This window comes from Mobula birostris, chromosome 2, assembly GCF_030028105.1.
Source record: "Mobula birostris isolate sMobBir1 chromosome 2, sMobBir1.hap1, whole genome shotgun sequence".
NCBI lineage: Eukaryota > Metazoa > Chordata > Chondrichthyes > Myliobatiformes > Myliobatidae > Mobula > Mobula birostris.
In genome coordinates, this window is record NC_092371.1 from 90,372,692 (window position 1) to 90,395,478 (window position 22,787).

The 22,787-nt window shown below is 41.6% G+C and overlaps 1 protein-coding gene across 3 annotated transcripts in view; it reads left to right on the forward strand.

Moving 5' to 3' along the window:
- The window catches only part of rbl1 (retinoblastoma-like 1 (p107)), a 123,822-nt gene that overhangs the window by 41,281 nt on the left and 59,754 nt on the right, over positions 1-22,787 (forward strand). For 2 of the 3 annotated variants that reach the window (XM_072244869.1, XM_072244859.1), the window contains exons 4-9: positions 5,940-6,004; positions 8,349-8,477; positions 9,662-9,822; positions 11,235-11,299; positions 13,063-13,249; positions 14,329-14,495. In XM_072244869.1, the coding sequence (XP_072100970.1) occupies positions 5,940-6,004; positions 8,349-8,477; positions 9,662-9,822; positions 11,235-11,299; positions 13,063-13,249; positions 14,329-14,495 (774 nt within the window). Of the gene's footprint in view, positions 1-4,898; positions 5,120-5,939; positions 6,005-8,348; positions 8,478-9,661; positions 9,823-11,234; positions 11,300-13,062; positions 13,250-14,328; positions 14,496-22,787 lie in introns of those variants that run through there. The other variant, XM_072244879.1, reaches the window with a different exon arrangement.

Consider the following 22,787-nt stretch of genomic DNA (forward strand, 5'->3'; position numbering starts at 1 on the left):
CACAAGCTCCCTCAAATGTAGCCTGCACATTCATCTAGGGGAATCAGCTTTCGACCCTGCCAAATAGGGCATTCAAGTTTAGGTGGATGCTGTGTAATGTACCCCAGCACAAACTCACAATGCAAATATCAGACAGTACACAATAAGCGATTAAATGATTACACTTCATAAATCTTATTTTGTGTTGAGGTTAATAGAGAAACAAAATATAAAAGACAAAGGCGCCACTCTTATTAAAGTTATCAGTTCTCGCACAAAAATATTGGAGCTCACGCCTCCGGTGTCGTTCCATAAATGACCTCCACCGAAACGTTGCCAACTTTAGGATCCTTGAATTCCCGTATCGTTGTCCCAGGATCACCAAGCGCTCCCTGAGCTCATCCTTCCTCTTCGCTCGCCTTGCCTCAAAAGCCCGCGAACCAACTTGGTTCCCAGACATACAAGGTAGAATAACGTCGCCCATTGGTTAGTTCCCCATTATCTGTAGTTATAACCCAAACATCACAGTTACAGAGAACCCATTACCTCAGCAGTTAGCATTACAGAGAAGCTATTTTAATATAACACTACAGAGAAGCCATTTTATCAGCCTTAGCAGTTAGTATAAAAGAGAACCCCTTACAGCTGAACTACTGTTTGCTTTTTTAATTATTTTCTGAGATGCATGTGCTTCATAAACCAGTGCATCAAGGCCCTTCTGAACTCTAGTACTTGCAGCATGAGTTCAGGAATTCTTACAAAGCCAATTTAGAATGGTTATGGTAGAACAGTGGTCCCCAGCCACCGGGCCGCAAGGAAACGATGTGATTTGGCGATATGAGTCAGCTGCACTTTTCCTCATTCCCTGTCACGGCCACTGTTGGGCTTGAACGCACGCGAGGTCATTACATGCGCGTCATCCATGTCAGCGCGGGAAGAAGATCAACTCCTCGAGTTTGAAAATGACAACAGGCTGAAAAGCATGTTTGACATAACATCTCTACCAGCATTCCGGATCAAAGTCATATAGCATATATAACATATAACAATTACAGTACGTAAACAGGCCATCTCGGCCCTTCTAGTCCGTGCCAAACTCTTACTCTCACCTAGTCCCACCGACCTGCACTCAGCCCATAACGCTCCATTCCTTTCCTGTCCATATATCTATCCAACAGCGAACCTGCCTCAACCACTTCTGCTGGAAGCTCGTTCCACACAGCTACCACTCTCTGAGTAAAGAAGTTCCCCCTCATGTTACCCCTAAAGTTACCCCTAAACTTTTGCTCTTTAACTCTCAGCTCATGTCCTCTTGTTTGAATCTCCCCTACTCTCAATGGAAAAAGCCTATCCACGTCAACTCTATCTATTCCCCTCATAATTTTAAATACCTCTATCAAGTCCCCCCTCAACCTTCTATGCTCCAAAGCATAAAGACCTAACTTGTTCAACCTTTCTCTGTAACGTAGGAGATGAAACCCAGGCAACATTTTAGTAAATCTCCTCTGTACTCTCAATTTTATTGACATCTTTCCTATAATTCGGTGACCAAAACTGTACACAATACTCCAAATTTGGCCTCACCGATGCCTTATACAATTTCAACATTACATCCCAATTCCTATACTCAATGTTGTGATTTATAAAGGCCAACATACCAAAAGCTTTCTTCACCACCCTATCCACATGAGGTTCCACCTTCAGGGAACTATGCACCATTATTCCTAGGTCCCTGTTTTCTACTGCATTTGTCAATGCCCTACCATTTACCCTGTATGTCCTATTTTGATTTATGTATATACATAGGCATCCGTTGGTCTCATGAAACCATGGATTTGCTCCTTGGAGGGTTTCCAGGGCGCAGGCCTGGGCAAGGTTTTATGGAAGACCAGTGGTTGCCCATGCTGTAAGTCTCCCCCCTCCACGCCACCGATGTTGTCCAAGGGAAGGGCATTAAGACCCATACAGCTTGGCACCAGTGTCGTCGCAGAGCAATGTGTAGTTAAGTGCCTTGCTCAAGGACACACATGCTGCCTCAGCCAAGGCACGAACTAATGACCTTCAAATCACGAAACAAACATGTTAACCACTTGGCCACGCACCAACACCTATTTTGATTAGTCCTACCAAAATGTAGCACCTCACATTTATCAGCATTAAACTCTATCTGCCATCTTTCAGCCCACTCTTCTAACTGGCATAAATCTCTGCAAACTTTGAAAACCTACTTCATTATCCACAACGCCACCTATCTTAGTATCATCTGCATACTTACTAATCCAATTTACCACCCCATCATCCAGAACATTAATATATATGACATACAACATTGGACCCAGTACAGATCCCTGAGGCACACCGCTAGACACCGTCCTCCAATCTGACACACAGTTATCCACCACTACTCTCTGGTGTCTCCCATCCAGGCACTGCTGAATCCATTTTACTACTTCGATATTAATGCCTAACTATTGAACCTTCCTAACTAACCTTCCGTGTGGATCCTTGTCAAAGGCCTTACTGAAGTCCATATAGACAACATCCACCACTTTACCCTCGTCAGCTTTCCCAATAACCTCATGAAAAAATTCAATAAGATTTGTCAAACATGACCTTCCACGCACAAATCCATGTTGACTGTTCCTAATCAGACCCTGTCTATCCAGATAATTATATATACCATCTCTAAGAATACTTTCCATTAATTTACCCACCACTGACGTCAAACTCACAGGCCGATAATTGCTAAGTTTACTGTTAGAACCCTTTTTAAGCAATGGAACCACATGAGCATACGCCAATCCTCCGGCACTATCCCCATTTCTAATGACATTTGAAATATTTCTGTCAGAGCCCCTGCTATTTCCACACTAACTTCCCTCAAGGTCCTAGGGGATATCTTGTCCGGATCCGGAGACTTATCCACTTTTATATTCCTTAAAAGCACCAGTACTTCCTCTTCTTTAATCGTCATACTTTCCATAACTACCCTTCTTGTTTCCTTTACCTTACACAATTCAATATCCTTCTCCTTAGTGAATACTGAAGAAAAGAAATTATTCAAAATCTCCTCCATCTCTTTTGGTTCCGCACATAGCCGTCCACTGTGATTCTCTAAGGGACCAATTTTGTCCCTCACTATCGTTTTGCTATTAATATAACTGTAGAAACCCTTTGGATTTATTTTCACCTTACTTGCCAAAGCAGCCTTGTATCTTCTTTTAACTTTTCAATTTTCTTTCTTAAGATTCTTTTTACATTCTTTATATTCCTCTAGCACCTCATTAACTCCAAACCTCCCATATTTATTGTAGATGCTCTGTTTTTCCGAACCAAGTTTCCAATATCCCTTGAAAACCATGGCTCTCTCAAACTTTTAACCTTTCCTTTTAACCTAACAGGAACATAAAGATTCCGTACCCTCAAAATTTCACCTTTAAATGACCTCCATTTCTCTACTACATCCTTCCCATAAAACAAATTTTCCCAATCCACTCCTCCTAAATCCTTTCACATCTCCTCAAAGTTAGTCTTTCTCCAATCAAAAATCTCAACCCTGGCTCCAGTCTTATCCTTCTCCATAATTATATTGAAACTAATGGTATTGTGATCACTGGACCCGAAGTGCTCCCCAACACATACCTCTGTCACCTGCCCTATCTCATTCCCTAACAGGAGATCTAACACTGCCGCTTCTCTAGTTGGTTCCTCTATGTATTGCTGCAAAAAACTATCTTGCACACATTTTACAAACTCCAAACCATCCAGCCCTTTTACAGAATGGGCTTCCCAGTCTATGTGTGGAAAATTAAAATCTCCCACGATCACAATCTTGTGCTTACTACAAGTATCTGCTATCTCCTTACAAATTTGCTCCTCCAATTCTCAGTCCCCATTAGGTGGTTTATAATACACCCGTATAAGCGTCACTACACCTTTCCCATTCCTCAATTCCACCCAAATAGCCTCCCCAGATGTGTCCTCTAATCTATCCTGCCAGAGCATCGCTGTAATATTTTCTCTGACAAGCAATGCAACACCTTCCCCTCTTGTCCCTCCGATTCTATCACACCTGAAGCAATGAAATCCTGGAATATTTAGTTGCCAATCACACCCCTCCTGCAACCATGTTTCACTAATAGCTACAACATCATATTTCCAGGTATCAATCCATGCTTTAAGCTCATCCACCTTTCTTACAATGCTCCTAGCATTAAAATAGATGCATTTGAGAAACTCTCCACCTCTTACTCTCTGTTTATCCTTAATGGAGCAAACAACTTTATCTTTTTCTTCCTTCTCCCCTACATCTTCGGTCTGAGTGCTCCCGATCTCTGTCCCCTGCCTGTCCTCCCTCACACACTGTCTACTAGCTTTCTCTATTTGTGAACTAACCTCCTCTCTCCTAGTCTCTTCAATTTGATTCCCACCCCCCAACCATTCTAGTTTAAAGTCACCTCAGTAGCCTTCGCAAATCTCCCTGCCAGCATATTGGTCCCCCTAGGTTTCAAGTGCAACCTGTCCTTTTTGTACAGGTCACACCTGTGCCCAAAGAGGTCCCAATGATCCAAAAACTTGAATCCCTGCCTCCTGCTCCAGTCCCTCAGCCACACATTTATCCTCTACCTCATTGTATTCCTACTCTCACTGTCGCGAGGCACAGGCAGTAATCCCGAGATTACTACATTTGCGGTCCTTCTTCTCAACTCCCTTCCTAACTCCCTATATTCTCCTTTCAGGACCTCTTCCCTTTTCCTACGTATGTCATTGGTACCTATATGTACCACGACCTCTGGCTCCTCACCCTCCCACTTCAGGATATCTTGGACGCGATCAGAAACATCCCAGACCCTGGCACCAGGGAGGCAAACTACCATCCGGGTCTCCAGACTGCGTCCACAGAATTAAGTCAAGGCTAAATATCCTGAGATAGCCACGAAAGCACAGAAAATGTTGCTTCCATTTCTAACATGTCTCTGCGAAGCGGGCTTTTCTACAATGAATGCAACGAAAACTAAATTGCAGAATAGACTGGACATAAGGAACCCCCTTCGAGTATCGCTGTCTCCCATCACCCCTCGATGGCACCGTCTTGTTGCACAGAAACAAGCCCAGGGCTCCCACTGATTCAGCAATATTGGTGTGTTGCAATGATTTTATATGTTCATATTGGGAAAATATGTGCTGTTTGTTTAATATCCAAATGTTACTTAAAATGTAATGATGCTATTGACTTATAAGTGACTTATAATTGACTTATCACTATATTCATGTGCTGTTACATAACACCTAAAATAACACTAACATATAGTAAAAGCAGGAATACACAGCCTATATAAAGTAGAAATAATATATGTACAGTGTAGTTTCACTGAACAGAATTGCCAAAAATGATTTGTAGAAAAAAAATCGGCACATACAGGCATGCGCACGTGCCCGCGCATGGCTTCATGGTCATGGTAGTCTTTGTTGGGGTAAACACAACGTATTTGACTACTACTCTTGTCCGTTAGCAAACCTACCCCCCCTCGGGTTGGCCGGTCCGCAAGAATACTGTCAATAATAAATTGGTCCGCAGCGCAAAAAAGGTTAGGGACCCCTGTGGTAGAAGGTTGAATTTTTCTCTGGACTTCTGTACCATTTTATCCTGTTTTGAAAACAGAAACTGGCCTTAAAGTGTAGTTCTGTGGTTGGCTGCAATGACATTCCACAATAATATAATGTGATGCCTAGAATACAAGTTTTGGAATAGTGTTCACTTGAGTTAATAGCACAAGGGATCTGTCATCTTTGGAATTGTCTGGGCTGTCACTACCAAAGGAATGTAATAAAACAGGAAAATCTAAAGGGCTGGAGGAAGGGGTGCTTTTTTTTCCCTTCCCTTCCTCTACCAAACCACTATTGAATCCTCTAAATTTCTCGGCCATTCTATTTATAATGTGATTTTGATTATTTTACAGGCGGCTTCCATGCAGTGTAACAGATGCTTTCAGTTTTTGCTGGACCTTATTTGTGTACATTAAAGGTATGAGGTTTTGTTTCCCTCATTAGTTATGTGAGTTTCTAACAGTGTACAATTTGCACAGTATTGAGTAAACTTCTAACTTTATCAGTTTGCCTTCTTTCACATTACGTTTCAATGATAGTACTATTAACTTAGCAGATGTGAGATTAAATTGTGTTTTGAAAGCTTGTGCTCAGAGAGCAGCTACATTGTCAGAACTCCACACAATCATACCCTCAGTTCTAATCAATGAGCACCAAACCCTGGACCTCTGTATCTTCCTCTGCAACTGGATCCTTGACTTCTTAAAACAGGAGAACACAGTCTGTGAGAATTGTCCTCTCTGGCAATCAACACGGAAGTAAGTCATTGATGCGTGCTTGCCCACTGCTATACTTTCTTTACACCCACAATTGTGTGGCTAGGCACAGCTCAAACGCCAATCTATAAATTTTTCAGAGAGACAACTATTGGCAGAATTTCAGATAATGAGGAGACATTCAGGAGCAAGGTGAATCAGTTGGTTGAGTGGTGTTGTGGCAACAGCATTGCACTTCATTAAGATCAGGGAATTGATTGTGGATTTCAGGAAGGGGAAGTCAAGGGAACACACATGAATTTCATTATGGGATCAGCAATAGAAAGGGTGAGCAGTTTCAAGTTCCTGGGTGTCGACATCTCTGAGGATCTGTCCTAATGCCAGCATATTGATACAATTTTTAAAAATTGTAATTGATAGCAGCTATATTTCATTCAGAGTTTGAGGAGAATTGATATGTCATCAAAAACTCTTGAAAATTTCTACAGATGGACCATTCTAACTGGTTGCATCACCATCTGGTATAGAGGGGCCACTGCACAGGATAGGAAAATACTGCAGGAAGTTGTAAACTCTTCTCATCTCCATCATGGGCACTCACCTCCCCGAACCTTCAAAAGGCGAAGCATCAAAAAGGCAGCATCCATCATTAAGGAACCCCTGTCATCCAGGACATGTCCTTATCTCATTGCTACCATCAAGGGTGGGATACAGGAGCCTGAAGACCCACACTCAATATTTTAGGAACAACCTCTTCCCCTCTGCCATCAGATTTCTGAATAGGCAACGAACTCATGAACAGTATTTTACTACATTTTTTCCTCTCTATTTCCACTGTTTAATGAAGTTACTTTTTTTATATACAGCTTTTATAGATTTTATTATAATGTATTGCAATGTACTGCTGTCACAAAACAACAAATTTCACGACACATGCCAGTAATATTAAACCTGATAATGATTATGAATCTCTTTTTATCCAATAAAACTAAGATCTCTTTGCCAAACTCTGGTTTCTGCTACACACACCGAAAAAATTCAGAATGTAGAATGAGACGATTCAGCCATTTCACTTTTGCTGACCCTACCAATGTAGAAACTCATCCCTCACTCCCCTGCCCTGTTTTGCCAACTTGCATGCATCAGCCTACAAAAGTATATCCAGTTTTGAATTGCTACCCCTGTAATACTTTCTCTAGTATGTAAAGATATTTAGGAGCCATTTGTCACTGTTTCCCTATCATGAAAATGCTTTTGATTATATCAAAACTCGCTATCACAGTTGACAAATTTTCAGTATATCAAGTCTATCCTCAATCTGCGCCTTTTCTAAAACATCAGTACAAATTGTTTTAAGTGCCCCTAACAGTATTTTAGATTATTTCTTCGTTAATTTTGTTCATATTCTATGCCTCATTCATAAACACTCAAGTTCTGTTGGTATCTTTATAACTTTATACTTGCATTTTTTGAAAATCATGTATTTGAATTCAAGTTTTTCTGTTTCATACCTTTTCGACACTTTTCCTCTAAATTGTTTCCTGACATTTTGTGTTCTTTGTAGCTTAACTAAATGTACAAGAGTCAATTGGAAAATATGAAGCCATGTGATTCACCGATGGTTTGAAACCAGGAGCTTAAGGTAGCATCTCAGAGTAGTTGCAAGTGGGTAACATTGTCCCTCTGAGTGCATCCTGAGCCCATGTCAAGCAATTATCCTGCCGCCTTTTCCAATATGCAAACAAATTCCAACTTCTACCCAAGGCACCACAGCTCCTGAACATCTACATCTGTGCATCTATGCAACATACCATTACTTTCCAAACAATTGGATATATTAAGAGATGAGCAACTGTTTTAACATTACAAGGAATGCTTCACTTGTAATATTCTGGCTATGATTCTAAGATAATTACTTTTCTATTAGAAGAATATTTAATTAGTAATATAAAAACAGAAAATGCTAGAAGCAGCCACTTGGGTAATATCTGTAAAGGGAGAATCTTCAGGCCCTCATTTTGCATCACTGACATTGTTGTGTTTCAGGTAATTTTAGTATGATTGGTGATGACCTTGTAAATTCCTACCATCTTTTGCTGTGTTGCCTGGATCTGATCTTTGGAAATGCTTTATTGTGCCCTAACAGAAAAGATCTACTTAATCCAGAGTTTGAAGGTAAGAGCTGCTGTTTTAGTTCACACTATGATGCATACTGTTGTATCAGTGATGAGCTCTGAATGTTAAACTATTCTATCAGTTCTGCTAGGCCATGCAAGTTCCCCACATAATGCAGCATTTTAAATAATGCTACACATACTTGGTATTAGTATAAGCTTGGGGAAATTTCTCCTTGAGTTATGCATTGCAAATGCATTGCCCATTTGATTCACAAGATCTTAAACTTAATGCACTACTGTGTCTTCTGGTATGATTTGCAGGATTGTATTGACTTATTATTGCAAACAAATAGGAAATATTGATTCATTTTTTCAACTGAATCTATTTAGCTTGCCATCGGAAGCAGCAGATTTGATCCAGGTATCTTGAAACGGAGCCAGTTTTGACTGCAAAGTATAGTCTGACTGGTTTCAATTGGATTTTGTTTCTGGTAAGAATGTCCCCTCTCCCTGGTTTAGAAATCACTCCTGGGTGTTACCAGTTCATTTTAAGTTTAAAATCAGGGTGTAAATTCAAACTGCAGTGTTGTGCATGAAATGAAGTTCTCCACAACCTACGTTTAAATTGAAAGTCATTGGAGAAGGGCACTGGTGAATTTTTAAACTCATTGTTTTTTAAATTAAACATGCTTTCATAAAACATATCAATTGTGGCACAGTGGTTCACTTTGTAAAGCAATTTTTGATTATTTGTAAAAGGGGACTATTTGGGCTTTAGTACTTGAAGCACAGCAAACTGGAAAAAGACTTAAAATCAGTTTGTTGGCTGTTGCTGGTGTATCTTGGATTTTATTTTCTACCCTTTGTCTCTTGAAAAGGTGCTGATCCGTTGCTGCTTTAGCCTCAGCAGTGTGAGCTCAAGGTGATTGAGCAATTTAGTAACAAAATTGTGAAGCAGTGTTTCTCATGCAGGTTTTTTTTTGAATATTTGAGCCCTTCTACAATGACATCCAGGGAAATGTAGAACAGGCAAATAGACGGAGTTTGGGTGCGGATCAGCTGTAGGGTAACAGGTGGGCTCAGAACTAATAACCAACTTAAATTTATAGTCCAGTTCCAGTTCATTTTTGTGCCACTTAATTACATTGTTCTTCAACTTTAATTTTCAATTGGAAATGTCAAGTTTTATTTTTCCCTGGTAAATTAAATTGTCTAAAGTATATTCATTTGTACATTGCACAGGTTTGCCACCAGAGTTTGGCAGCCAGGACTATAAACCCCCAGTGCAACCACCATGTATTATTGAGAAGCTATGTGACCTGCATGATGGGCTCATAGTAGAAGCAAAGGGTATCAAGGAGCACTACTGGAAACCTTACATTAAGAAGTTATTTGAAAGGAAGGTAAGCTAAGATGGGAAGTAAACATTTGACTCACTTTCACTACCTACTGTGCCATTATTGGGAATAAAGATGATCGGGCAAAAATTATAGCTGTTTCTAGTGTTTGAAGTGTACTGTGTATTTGCATGTTCACTCTTTAACACACATTGTGTGAAAAAACACATTCCCTCACTCCTTGAATTGACCTACAGCGTCTTCACACATTAGCTACTCTCTACATGAAGTGGTTAAATGCAAGCAGATGGTGCGCAACAGGTATCACAGTATTTTGTCCAGTCTGTCCATTAGTATTTAAATGGGTTTAAATCTTCCAAGATCGACAGTATTGTCTATGAATAGTTTTATAAATTATTTGCTCAGTGCCCATGTTTTGATCATGCATTATTGCTCTAGTTATAAAAATTGTGATACTTAATACGTTATTTCATTTATACCTCATATTTAGAAATAATCTGCCTCTGATTCTTTCTATTTAAATATTTCCAAACTTTCAACGTTCTGTCTGTTGCCATTGCCCTTTGAAAACCAGAGCCTGCCTGTCTGGTTTCGTGGCCATAACTGTTTGTGACTGTGGGAGGTCAGTGCAGAGTTTGAACCTTGGTGTTGGTGAGGTAATGGGCTGAGAATTTTGTTATTTTCTCACACATTACTGTGAATGCCTGCAAGAAATGAATCTCAGAGTAGTATACGGTGACATACACACACAAAATGCTGGAGGATCTCAGCAGGTCAGGTAGCACCTATGGAAAAGAATAAACAATCGGTGTTTCGGGCCAAGACCTTTCTTCAGGGTTGAGAAAGAAGGGGGATTATATCAGAATAAAAAAGTGTGGGGAGGGGAAAGAGGCGAGCTGGAAGATGATAGATGAGTTTATTCCTCGCTCTGACCTTTTACTACTTTTCACCTGCCTATTTCTTCCCTGGGTCTCCCTCCTTCCCTTTCTCCTATGGTCCACTCTCCTCTCCTATTGGATTTTTTCTTCTGCAGCCCTTGACCTTTCCTACCCACCTGGCTTCATCCATCACCTTCCAGCTAGCCTCTTTCCCTTCCCCACACCTTTTTATTCCGGCATCTTCTTCCGTCTTTCTCGGTCCTGAAGAAGGGTCTCAGCCTGAAACATCAACTGTTTATTCATTTCCATAGGTGTTGTCTGAACTACTGAGTTCCTCCAGTAATTTCTGTGTGCTGCTCTGGATTTCCAGCATCTGCAGCCTTTCTTATGTATGTGGCAACATGTACGTACCTTGACAATAAGTTTACTTTGAACTTCACCTTTTTTCCTGGGAATGATGGCGCCTGCTCTTTCTGTATTATGCTGTTATTTGAGGTAGACTAATCTGGCAAACACCCACATGTTTCGGGTGCACGAGCATTTTGAATCCAGTTTGTGATGACTTTGCTTTGCTTGCAGATTCTGAAAGGAAACAGCGAGCTCTTTGTAGATCTTCTGGACAGTACCAACTTCACAGACAACAAGTGAGTTTGAATATGATTGTGACGGACAAAGTAGAATGAGGGTCAGTGTCTCACATCAATAACATGGTTGGTGGTGAACTGAAGGTAGTGAGTATGTTTGAATTAAAAGGAACTCTGCCTGCGATGGATAACCTGGTGGAAAAAAGATAGTTGTGGTTAACATGCAAAGTGATGACTTTTCAGTCAAATATATTGACTGAGTCTATGGTTCAGATTATGGAAACCAAACCCAGATCTAACCATTCATCTTGAAAACATTGGTTAGTGTACAGCAGTGAGGAGGAGGAGTTAAAGCCACATCTTGGGCACCACAGTGTGTAGCCTAAGTGAATGTCTTTTTAAATTTATAGTTGGTATGTACTGGTGACTGTTCTGAATGGAGAAACAAGATTATTATAATGAGGTAGCACTAAGCAAGGTTTATTGTGTCTCATTTTGGGGGGGGGGGGGGGAGCTCAAATTAATTTAAAAGACCTAACAGTTTGGATTTGTCTGAAATGTTGGGATTTTCTTTGTTCTGTCAATTAGCAACAAAATGGTTTACCAATTGCACTTGGTTTATCATTCCTTTTCACTTTCATACAGCTTAACATTGGATCCATAAGGAACAAGTGTTGACTGATAGAAATTGTTTTGCTTTGGACATGATTAAACAGAGTAGATATACCTTGAGATTTTTTTTATTGTTCACACACTATGTGGGCTGACAGGACTAGGGGTTTTATGGCCCTTTCAAAATTCCCTGCAAAAGGTGGTGGTGATGAGCTGCCTTTACTACTGCAGTCTGTCTGCTGAAGATACTTTGTTGGTTGTGTTGGGTTAGGACTTCCAAGATATTGACCAAGCAACAATGAAGGAAGAGTGATGTATTTCCAAGCCAGGACAATGCGTAACTTGGAGAGAAACTCAGAACTGGTGGTGTCCCCATGTATCTTTTGTCATTTTGTGAAGGTGCAGAGTTTTTAGGCTTGGATGGTGCTATTAAAAATAAACTTGATAAATTGATATGTTTTATAATTGAATACAGAATCTGCAAAAGGAAACAAACAAATGAATGGGCAAATAGATAGAAAATTGAATCTAATGTGGGAAAATGTGAGGCTTCATATTTTGGTAAGAAAAATAAAAAATGTTTTCTTAATCAATGGTTTAAAAAGTGCAAAAGGAATTAAGGAAACAAATCATATGTTGATCTTTATTAGTAAAATGTTTGAAGTATGGTAAGTTTGACTCAAGTTGTACAGGGCTTTGGTGAGACCTCATTTGGAACAAGGTTTGTGGTTTTTGGCTCTGGAGTTAATGAGGAATATAAAAAACATAGAATGCTGAAAACACTCTTTGGGAGTAAAGTCAGGGGGAAAAGAAAAAGAAAAAGCTCAAGATTTGAAGTCAAAGCCAGTCGAGAAGTTCTCTCCTTACATACATATGCTGTCTGACCCGAACGTTTCCAGCATTTTCTGTTTTTAATTTCCCAGTATCAGCAGTTTTTGATTTAATTTAGTGAAGAATGTACCTTCCCTCAAAGCTGGTGTTACTCCAGATTGCCTTCTGAGGGGGTGATGGGGTTGTCAGTCATACTGAAACAGGCTCTTTGGTCCTAGCAAGATCCCCAGCTAACATAATCTGATTTGTACAGTAAAGAGAGACTGAGGAACGTTGCACCTCATAAGGCATACATGAATCTGAATCTTATTGAAAGACATGTTACTCAAAATGAGCCCATTTTCTCTGCATAATTTTTTTGCCATTGTTCTTTTGTATAGCAAAGCAGTAAACAAGGAATATGAAGAATATGTTCTGACAGTGGGTGATTTTGATGAGCGAATATTTCTGGGAGAAGATGCGGATGAGGAGATAGGGACACCTCGTAAAGCTGCAGCAGATGTTCCAGCTGGCAAATTGTCGGCAAGAATGCAAGTTGAGTGCAACCTGCAACAGCACTTTGAAAAAGTAACTCAGATATCTACCTTCTCAGCAGTCAACTATCTTGTGCACCATGCTGATAAGAAATGAGTTGTGGTGCTCATAGCTTCTGTACTTGTTATGTTGTCACTTAACCAGCTCTTTCCACTCCCTTTATAACCTTGATTTTATGGAATGGTCTCTGCAGAATCGTAAGTGTATGGTGAACTAGAAGATGGTGTTCCGTTGCACCTATACCATGCAGAACAAGAATAAATTAATCTGCTCCCACTGAGGTTGCTTCATAGCCTCATGTATCATGGCACATCAGATGTTCATCTAGTCACTTGTACACCTGTCCAAAACTAACTCCTTTTGGACCTACATTATGTCATGTGTTTGGAATGAATTCCATTTGCCCACTTGACCAATCCATGAATAGCTTTCTGGTCCACAATTTTCTTTCTTGTCATTCACACACACAGTTATTGAATTACCTGCAATTTCCTTCATCTTTCAGTGAGGTACAAAAAGTAATAAGTCTCGTATGAACCCCATGGAACCCCATGACAAGCAGGCTTTCCAGTCAGTAAATTGCCATCAACTATTGTCCTTTGCTTCCAAGCATCAGGGTAACCTTAGATCCAGCATTGCACTTATTCTGGGCTCTGATCTTTGTCCTGTCTTCCCAATAGGTGCTTAACTGATTTACTGAACATATTCAAGATCTTCTATTTTTAGTTGGATATAGTGTTTCCATATCAAATCTATACTTTCTGACCTTGGTAAATCATGGTTTGTAAATGGCAATTAATGGAATCCCTCTGAGGTTCTTCTGAATAGTTTGTCCATTGATGTAGGCTGGCAATTAATCTGTCCTTTGCAGTCAGAATTTCTGAGACTGGGAAGTGGTCATCAGAGCTTCAACCAAAGGCTCTGTGTTCAGTATGTATCCCAGGGAATGCAATACTCTTGAATGAGATGCTAAACTGAGCCCTTGATTCCTTGTGTCAGTTAAGATTCATGTACGTATACTCTGCAATTGCTAACATTTTGCTGAGGCTTGCACCTTGAATACTTTGGGTGAAAGAAGCAAAATAAACGAAATCTCTTGAATGTTCTCACAGACAAGGTCTTTGACGCCTTCAACGCCATTGACAGGAAGACGTTACTTGAAAGAGAAAGAGCCTGTTGTGACACCAGTGTCCTCAGCAACGCAGAGTGTCAGCCGTTTGCAGACCATGGTAATGGGACTAAAGAATACTCCAAGTGAACATCTGCTGCAAATATTCAAGTGAGCGTGTTTTTTTTTTCCCACCTGCCCATAGTGAGAAGTGCAGTAGTTTTGGTTGCTGTGCCATTGATATACAACACATTTAGATGTCTCTCTGTCTCTTTCCCCCCACCCCTTTTCTTTCCTGCCTTAGCTGTTGGCCATTGTCTTGTAGTGTTTAGTACTTCTTGATGAACAAAGATGAAAAATCTAGAGGAGAGCTATGGAATTGTGCTGAACAATTGTTTTAAGACCATAAGACATAGAAGCAGAATTAGGCCATCTGGCCCATTGAGTCTGTTTTAAGCAGAGACCAAGGAAGCAGATTGTTTGTTCTTGCCTGTACCTGTTGTGGTCTGGGAAGGAAGATGTGAAAGGCATGGGAGGTGGGAATACATATTTTTTTAAATTATTTGTTTATTCAACAGTAGTGTTCCAAAGACAGCATTTATTTCCAGTCATGATGAAAGGTTTCGGGTCAAAACATTGACTCTTTATTCCTTTCAATAAATGCTGCCTGACCTATTAGGTTCTTCATACATTTTTGTGTTACTCTGCATTTCTAGCATTTGCAGAATTTCTTGTGTTTATTTATTGCCAACCTTGGTTTCCCTGAGACATTGAAATTGAAAGACTGGTGTTGTACAGTGTGGGCATAAGACCAGAAGACATGGGAGCAGAATTAGGCCATATGGCCCTTCGAGCTTACTCCACTACTCAATCACGGCTGATCCTTTTTTTTCCCCCTTCCACAACCCCATTCCCCACCCTTCTCCCTGTAACCTTAGATGCTGTATCCAATCAAGAATCTGTCAAGCTCTGTCATTAATACACCCAATATGCTGGCCTCCACAGCTGCCTCTGGTAACAAATTCCGCAAATTCACCACCCTCTGCCTAAAGAAATTTCTCTGCATCTGTTTTAGAGGGACATCCCTCTATCCTGAGGCTGTGTCCTCTTGTCCTAGACTCCCCCACCATGGGAAACATCCTTTCCACATCTACTCTGTCTTGGCCTTTCAACATCAGAAAGGTTTCAGTGAGATCCCCTTCCCCCTCATCCTTCTACATTCCAGCGAGTTCAGACCCAGAGCCATAAAATGTTCCTCGTATGATAACACTCTTATTCCTGGAATCATCCTTGTGAACTGCCTCTGGATCTTCACCAATGCCAGCACATCTTTTCTTAGATGAAGAGCCCAAAACTGTTCACAATACTCAACAGTGCATTATGAAGCCCCAGCATCACATCTCTGGTCTTGTATTCAAGACCTCTTGAAATGGATGTGTAACCCTAGGCTCAGCCAGCCCATGTTCGTCTAGGGGAAAACAATTCCTGGCCCCGCCAAACTGAGAAATCTCATTTGTGTGAATGCTGTGTGATGTCTTGCCTGGTTACGAATCCTAACTGCAAAATATCTGACAGCACACCTTATGCAACTAACTAATTAACCTTTATAAATCTTAATCTGGATAGAGGGTTAGTAAAGAAAAAAAAAGTGAAAGGGCCCATTTTAAGGAAAAAGTCAAAAGTGCACGTTGGAGCTCACTGCTACGGCTGTGCATCAACCATTGACCTCCAAGTGTTGCCAAACTTCAGACCTTTGCTCTCTGACCACTCCGTCAAGTGGTCTACCAGCTCTGTCCACACGTGTTTTCCTTCTTCTCTCGCCGACAAAAAAACGCGACAATCTCTCTTCCAGACTCACAAGAAAGAACAACATTTCTCCCATTGGATAACATACATTCCAAAGCCCCGTTATCTCTCTAGTCATAACCCAAATATTGCTGCTACAAAGAAACCATTACATTAGCAGTGAAGCATTGCAGGGGGGCCATTACAAATGCTAACATTGTTTTGCCTTCCTCACCACCAACTCTACCAGCAAGTTAACATCTAGGGTGTTCTGCACAAGGACACCCAAGTCCCAAGTCATTGCGGCCAAAAAGTTCTATTCAAAAGCTTCAAAGGAACATCTAAACAAACCCGATGCATTTTGGAAACAAGTCCTGTGGACTGATGAAGTTAAAATAGAACTTTTTGGCCACAATGAGCAAGGGTATGTTTGGAAAAAAAAGGGTGCAGAATTTTATGAAAAGAACACCTCTCCAACTGTTAAGCACGGGGCTGGATCGATCATGCTTTGGGCTTGTGTTGCAGCCAGTGGCACGGGGAACATTACACTGGTAGAGGGAAGAATGAATTCAATTAAATACCAGCAAATTCTGGAAGCAAACATAGTCATAGTCATTGTCATACTTTATTAATCCCGGGGGAAATTGGTTTTTGTTACAGTTGCTCCGTAAGTAATAAATACTAATAGAACCATAAATAGTTAAATAGTAATATGTAAATTATGCCAGTAAATTATGAAGTAAGTCCAGGACCAGCCTATTGGCTCAGGATGTCTGACCCTCCAAGGGAGGAGTTGTAAAGTTTGATGGCCACAGGCAGGAATGACTTCCTATGACGCTCTGTGCTGCACCTCGGTGGAATGAGTCTCTGGCTGAATGTACTCCTGTGCCCACCCAGTACATTATGTAGTGGATGGGAGACATTGACCAAGATGGCATGCAACTTAGACAGCGTCCTCTTTTCAGACACCACCGTGAGAGAGTCCATCTCTCCATCTAACCGTCTGTAAAAAAAAAAGCCGAAGATGAAAAGAGGATGGCTTCTACAACAAGATAATGAACCTAAACACACCTCAAAGTCCACAATGGAGTACCTCAAGGGGCGCAAGTTGAAGGTTTTGCCATGGCCCTCACGGTCCCCTGACCTAAACATCATCAAGAATCTGTGGATAGACCTTAAAAGAGCAACGGCCCAAGAATCTCACAGAACTAGAAGCCTTTTGCAAGGAAGGATGGGCTAAAATCCCCCAAACAAGAATTGGAAGACTCTTAGCTGGCTACAGAAAGCGTTTACAAGCTGTGATACTTGCCAAAGTACTTACTAAGTACTGCCATACAGGGTGCCCAAACTTTTACTTCGGGCCCTTTTTCTTTTTTTGTTATTTTGAAACTGTAAAAGATGGTAATAAAGTTTTCTTGCTTAAAATATTAAAGAAATGTGTCATCTTTAACTTAACACCTTTTGGAAATCAGTTCATCTTTTACTCGCTTAGCTATTCACAGTAACAGAGATTTTGACCAGGGGTGCCCAAACTTTTGCATGCCACTGTAACACCCAATCCAGTATAGCTGATCCTTAGTAGACTCAATGACCAACTGCTCTAAAAAGGCATTCAACAAACTCGTTCTCTTGAGATCCATTACCAATCTGATTTTCCTAATCAACCTGGATTTTAAAATCTCTCATGACTGTCTTGAAATTGTCCTGACTTGAACCGCAAAGCACTCCAGCGTGTGGTGAAAACTGCCCAGCAGGTTATTGGCACCCAGTTGCCCTCCATTGGGAACATCTACCACAAACACTGCCTGGGCAGGGCGAAAAGCATTATCAAGGATGCTTCTCACCCTAACCATGGACTTTTTAACTCTCCTCCCATCCGATAGGTACTACAGGAGCCTCCGCTCCCGCACCAGCAGGCACTGGAAGGTCTTCTTCCCTGAGGCTGTGACCCAGCTGAACCTCACATCACAGCGCCAAGCAATATTGCACCCATATTGTACTGTTCCAGTACTTTTATATTTGTCTGCTGTAGCACTTTTTATTATTTGCAGTTATTTTGTAAATAACACTTATTCTTTGCATTTCTGGTCAGATGCTAACTGCATTTTATTGGCTTTGTAACTGTACTCGGCACAATGACAATAAAGTTGAATCTAATCTAATCTTTTCCATTTCCTGTTGTAATCTGTTGTCCGCATTCCAGCTGCTTTTGGGAGGCCTTGCGGTTTCTTAACTCACCCACAAGGATTCAACATCTTCTGATCCTATGTCACATCTTTCTACTGATTTGATGCTGTTCTTTACTAGTAGAGCCCCACAACCCCTTCTGCCTACCTTCCTATTTCTCCGATGTAACATCCAGCTCCCAACTACAACCATCCTTCAGCCATGATTCAGTGATGACCACATCATACCTGACGATCTGTAATAGTGCAATAAGATCATCCACCTTATTTCTTGTACTCTGTGCATTGAGATGTAACACTATAAGTACTGTATTTGCCATTTGATTCTGCATCCTTAATGCACTGATACTCACCCTGCTGTCTGCAATTTTGTCCTATCATCTGCCTGTCCTTCCTGACAGTCTGACTGCACGCTATCTTTGCTTCTTTACCATCCGCCCTATCCTGAGTCCCTTCATTCTGGTTCTCATCCCCCTGCCAAATTAGTTTAAACCTTCCCCAACAACTCTAACAAACCTGCCCGCAAGAATATTGGTTCCCCTCTGGTTCAGGTGTAATCTGTTCCTTTTGAACAGGTCATACCTCTCCCAGAAGAGATCCCAATGATCAAGAGCCTGAAGCCCTGCCCTACTGCACCAGCTTTGCAGCCACGCATTTATAGTAAAATAGAAAACCTACAGCAGAATACAGGCCCTTTGACCCACAATGTTGTGCCAAACGTGTACTTTAGAAATTACCTAGGGTTACCCAGAGCCCTCTTTTTTCCCCCCAGCTCCATGTACCTATCCAGGAGTCTCTTAAAAGACCGTATCTATCCGCCTCCACCACTGTTGCGGGCAGCCCATTCCACACACTCACCACTCTCTGCGTAAAAGGCTTGTCCCTGACATCACCTCTGTACCTACTTCCAGCACATTAAAACTGTGCCCTCTCGTGTTAGCCATTTCAGCTCTGGAAAAAACCCTCTGATTATCCACACGATCAATGTCTCTCATCATCTTATACACCTCTATCAGGTCACCCCTCATCCTCCATCGCTCCAAGAAGAAAAGGCCAAGTTCACTCAACCTTTTCTCATAGGGCGTTCTCCCCAATCCAGGCAACATCCTCGTAAATCTCCTCTGCACCCTTTCTATAGTTTCCACGTCCTTCCTGTAGTGAGGTGACCAGAACTGAGCACAGTGCTCCAAGTGGAGTCTGACCAGGGGCAGGATCCTATATAGCTGCAACATTACCTCTCGGCTCCTAAACTCAATGCTATGGTTGATGAAGGCCAATGCACCTTATGCCTTCTTAACCACACAGTCAACCTGCGCAGCAGCTTTGAGTGTCCTATGGACTCGGACCCCAAGATCCCTCTGATCCTCTGCACTGCCAAGAGTCTTACCATTAATGCTATATTCTGTCATCATATTTGACCTACTAAAATGAACCACCTCACACTTATCTGGGTTGAACTCCATCTGCCACTTCTCAGCCCAGTTTTGCATCTTATCAATGTCCCTCTGACAGCCCTCCACACTATCCACAGCACCCCCAAACTTTGTGTCAACAAATTTACTAACCCATCCTTCCATTTACTCATCCAGGTCATTTCCAGGTCATTTATAAAAAATCACGAAAAGTGAGGGTCCCAGAACAGATGAGGCACACCACTAGTCACCGACCTCCATGCAGAATATGATCCGTCTACAACTACTCTTTACCTTCTGTGGGCAAGCCAATTCTGGATCCACAAAGCAGGGTCGCCTTGGATGCCATGCCTCGTTACTTTCTCAATAAGCTTTGCATAGGGTACCTTATCAAATGCCTTGCTAAAATCCATATACACTACATCTACTGCTCTATCTTCATCAATGTGTTTAGTCACATCCTCAAAAAATTCAATCAGGGTTGTAAGGCACGACCTGCCTTTGGCAAAGCCATGCTGACTGTTGCTAATCATATTATGCCTCTCCAAATGTTCACAAATCATGCCTGTCAGGATCTTCTCCATCAACTTACTAACCAATGAAGTAAGACTCACTGGTCTACAATTTCCTGGGCTAACTCTACTCCCTTTCTTGAATAAGGGAGCAACATATGCAAACCTCCGATCCTCTGGAACCTCTCCTGTCCCCATTGATGATGCAAAGATCATTGCCAGAGGATCAGCAATCTCCTCTCTCGCCTCCCACAGTAACATGGGGTATATCTCGTCTGGTCCTGGTGACTTATCCAACTTGATGCTTTCTAAAAGCTTAATGTCTATATGCTCAAACTTTTCAGTCCACTGTAAGTCATCCCTATAATCGCCAAAGTCCTCTTCCGTAGTGAATACTGAAGAAGCAAAGTATTAGTGAAGGACCTCTGCTATCTCCTTTGGTTCCATACACACATTTCCACAGTCACACTATATTGGTCTCTTTCTCTCACGTCTTATCTTCTTGCTCTTCACATACTTGTAGAATGCCTTGGGGTTTTCCTTAATCTTGTCTACCAAGGCCTCATGGCCCCTTCTGGCTCTCCTAATTTCATTTTTAAGCTCCTTCCTGCTAGCCTTATAATCTTCTAGATCTCTATCATTACCTAGTTTTTTTGAACCATTCATAAACTTTTGTTCTTGACTAGATTTTCAACAGTCTTTGTATACCACAGATCTTGTACCCTATCATCCTTTCCATGTCACATTGGAACATACCTATGCAGAACGTCACACAAATATCCCCTGAATTGCCACATTTCTGCTGTACATTTCCCTGAGAACATCTGTTCCCAGTTTATACTTCCATGATCCTGCCTGATAGCTTCATATTTCCCCTTACTCCAATTAGACCCTTGCCTAACTTGTCTGTTCCTATTCCTCGCCAGTGCTATGGTAAAGGAAATAGAATTGTGATCACTATCTCCAAAATGCTCTTCCATCTTGGAGGCTTATCTACATATTGTGTCAGGAAATCTCCTTGAACACAACTAACTTTATACTTTATTGTCACCAAATTGATACAATCATCATAGCGATATTTGATTCTGCGCTTCCCGCTCCCTGGATTACAAATCGATAGTAAATGTTAAAAATTTAAATTATAAATCATAAATAGAAAATAGAAAAATGGAAAGTAAGGTAGTGCAAAAAAACCGAGAGGCAGGTCTGGATATTTGGAGGGTACGGCCTAGATCCGTTCAGCAGTCTTATCACAGTTGGAAAGAAGCTGTTCCCAAATCTGGCCGTACGAGTCTTCAAGCTTCTGAGCCTTCTCCTGGAGGGAAGAGGGACGAAAAGTGTGTTGGCTGAGTGGGTTGTGTCCTTGATTATCCTGGCAGCACTGCTCTGACAGGGTGCGGTGTAAAGTGAGTCCAAGGACGGAAGATTGGTTTGTGTGATGTGCTGTGCCGTGTTCACGATCTTCTGCAGCTTCTTCCGGTCTTGGACAGGACAACTTCCATACCAGGTTGTGATGCACCTTAGAAGAATGCTTTCTACGGTGCATCAATAAAAATTAGGGTTTTAGGGGACAGGCCAAATTTCTTTAGCTTTCTCAGGAAGTAAAGGCGCTAGTGGGCCTTCTTGGCAGTGGACTCTGCTTGGTTGGACCAAGTCAGCTCATTTGTGATATTGACCCCAAGGAACTTAAAGCTTTTGACCTGTTCCACTTGCGCACCACCGATGTAAACTAGGTCGTGCGATCCACTATTCCTTCTGAAGTCAACAACCAATTCCTTCGTCTTGCTGACGTTGAGGGGTAGGTTATTGTCTTCGCACCATGCCACCAGGTTCTTAATTACTTCTGTGTACTCAAACTCATCATTACCCAAGATACGGCCTACAATTGTTGTGTCATCAGCAAACTTATATATTAAGTTTGATGGAAACTTGGCTACACAATCATGGGTGTACAGTGAGTACAGCAGGGGGCTGAGTACACAGCCTTGTGGGGCACCGGTACTCAGAGTGATTGTAGAGGAGAGCCTGTCCCCTATTTTTACAGCTTGGGTCCTGTCTGTGAGGAAGTTGAAGATCCAGCTGCAGATCTGAGTGCTAAGGCCCAGGTTCTGGAGCTTAGGAATCAGTTTATTTGGAATGATGGTATTAAAGGCAGAGCTGTAGTCAATGAAAAGGAGCCTTACATATGCGTCTTTATTCTCCAGGTGTTCTAAGGAGGAATGTAGGGCCAGAGAGGTGGCATCTGCCATTGACCTGTTGCTCTGGTAGGCGAATTGCAAAGTGTCAAGGTTGACCGGCAGGCTGTGGTTGATGTGTGCCATAACCAGTCTCTCGAAGCACTTCATAGCAATTGATGTCAGAACCACAGGTCGATAGTCATTCAGACATGCCACCTTGCTCTTCTTCGGCACTGGGATTATCGTTGCCTTCTTAAAACATGAGGGGATCTTAGACCGAAGCAAGGAGCAGTTGAAGATGTCAGCAAACAGTCCAGCTAGCTTGCTTGCACAGGCCCGGAGAACCTGTCCCGGGATGCCATCTGGGCCACCTCCACCCCATCGAAACCCC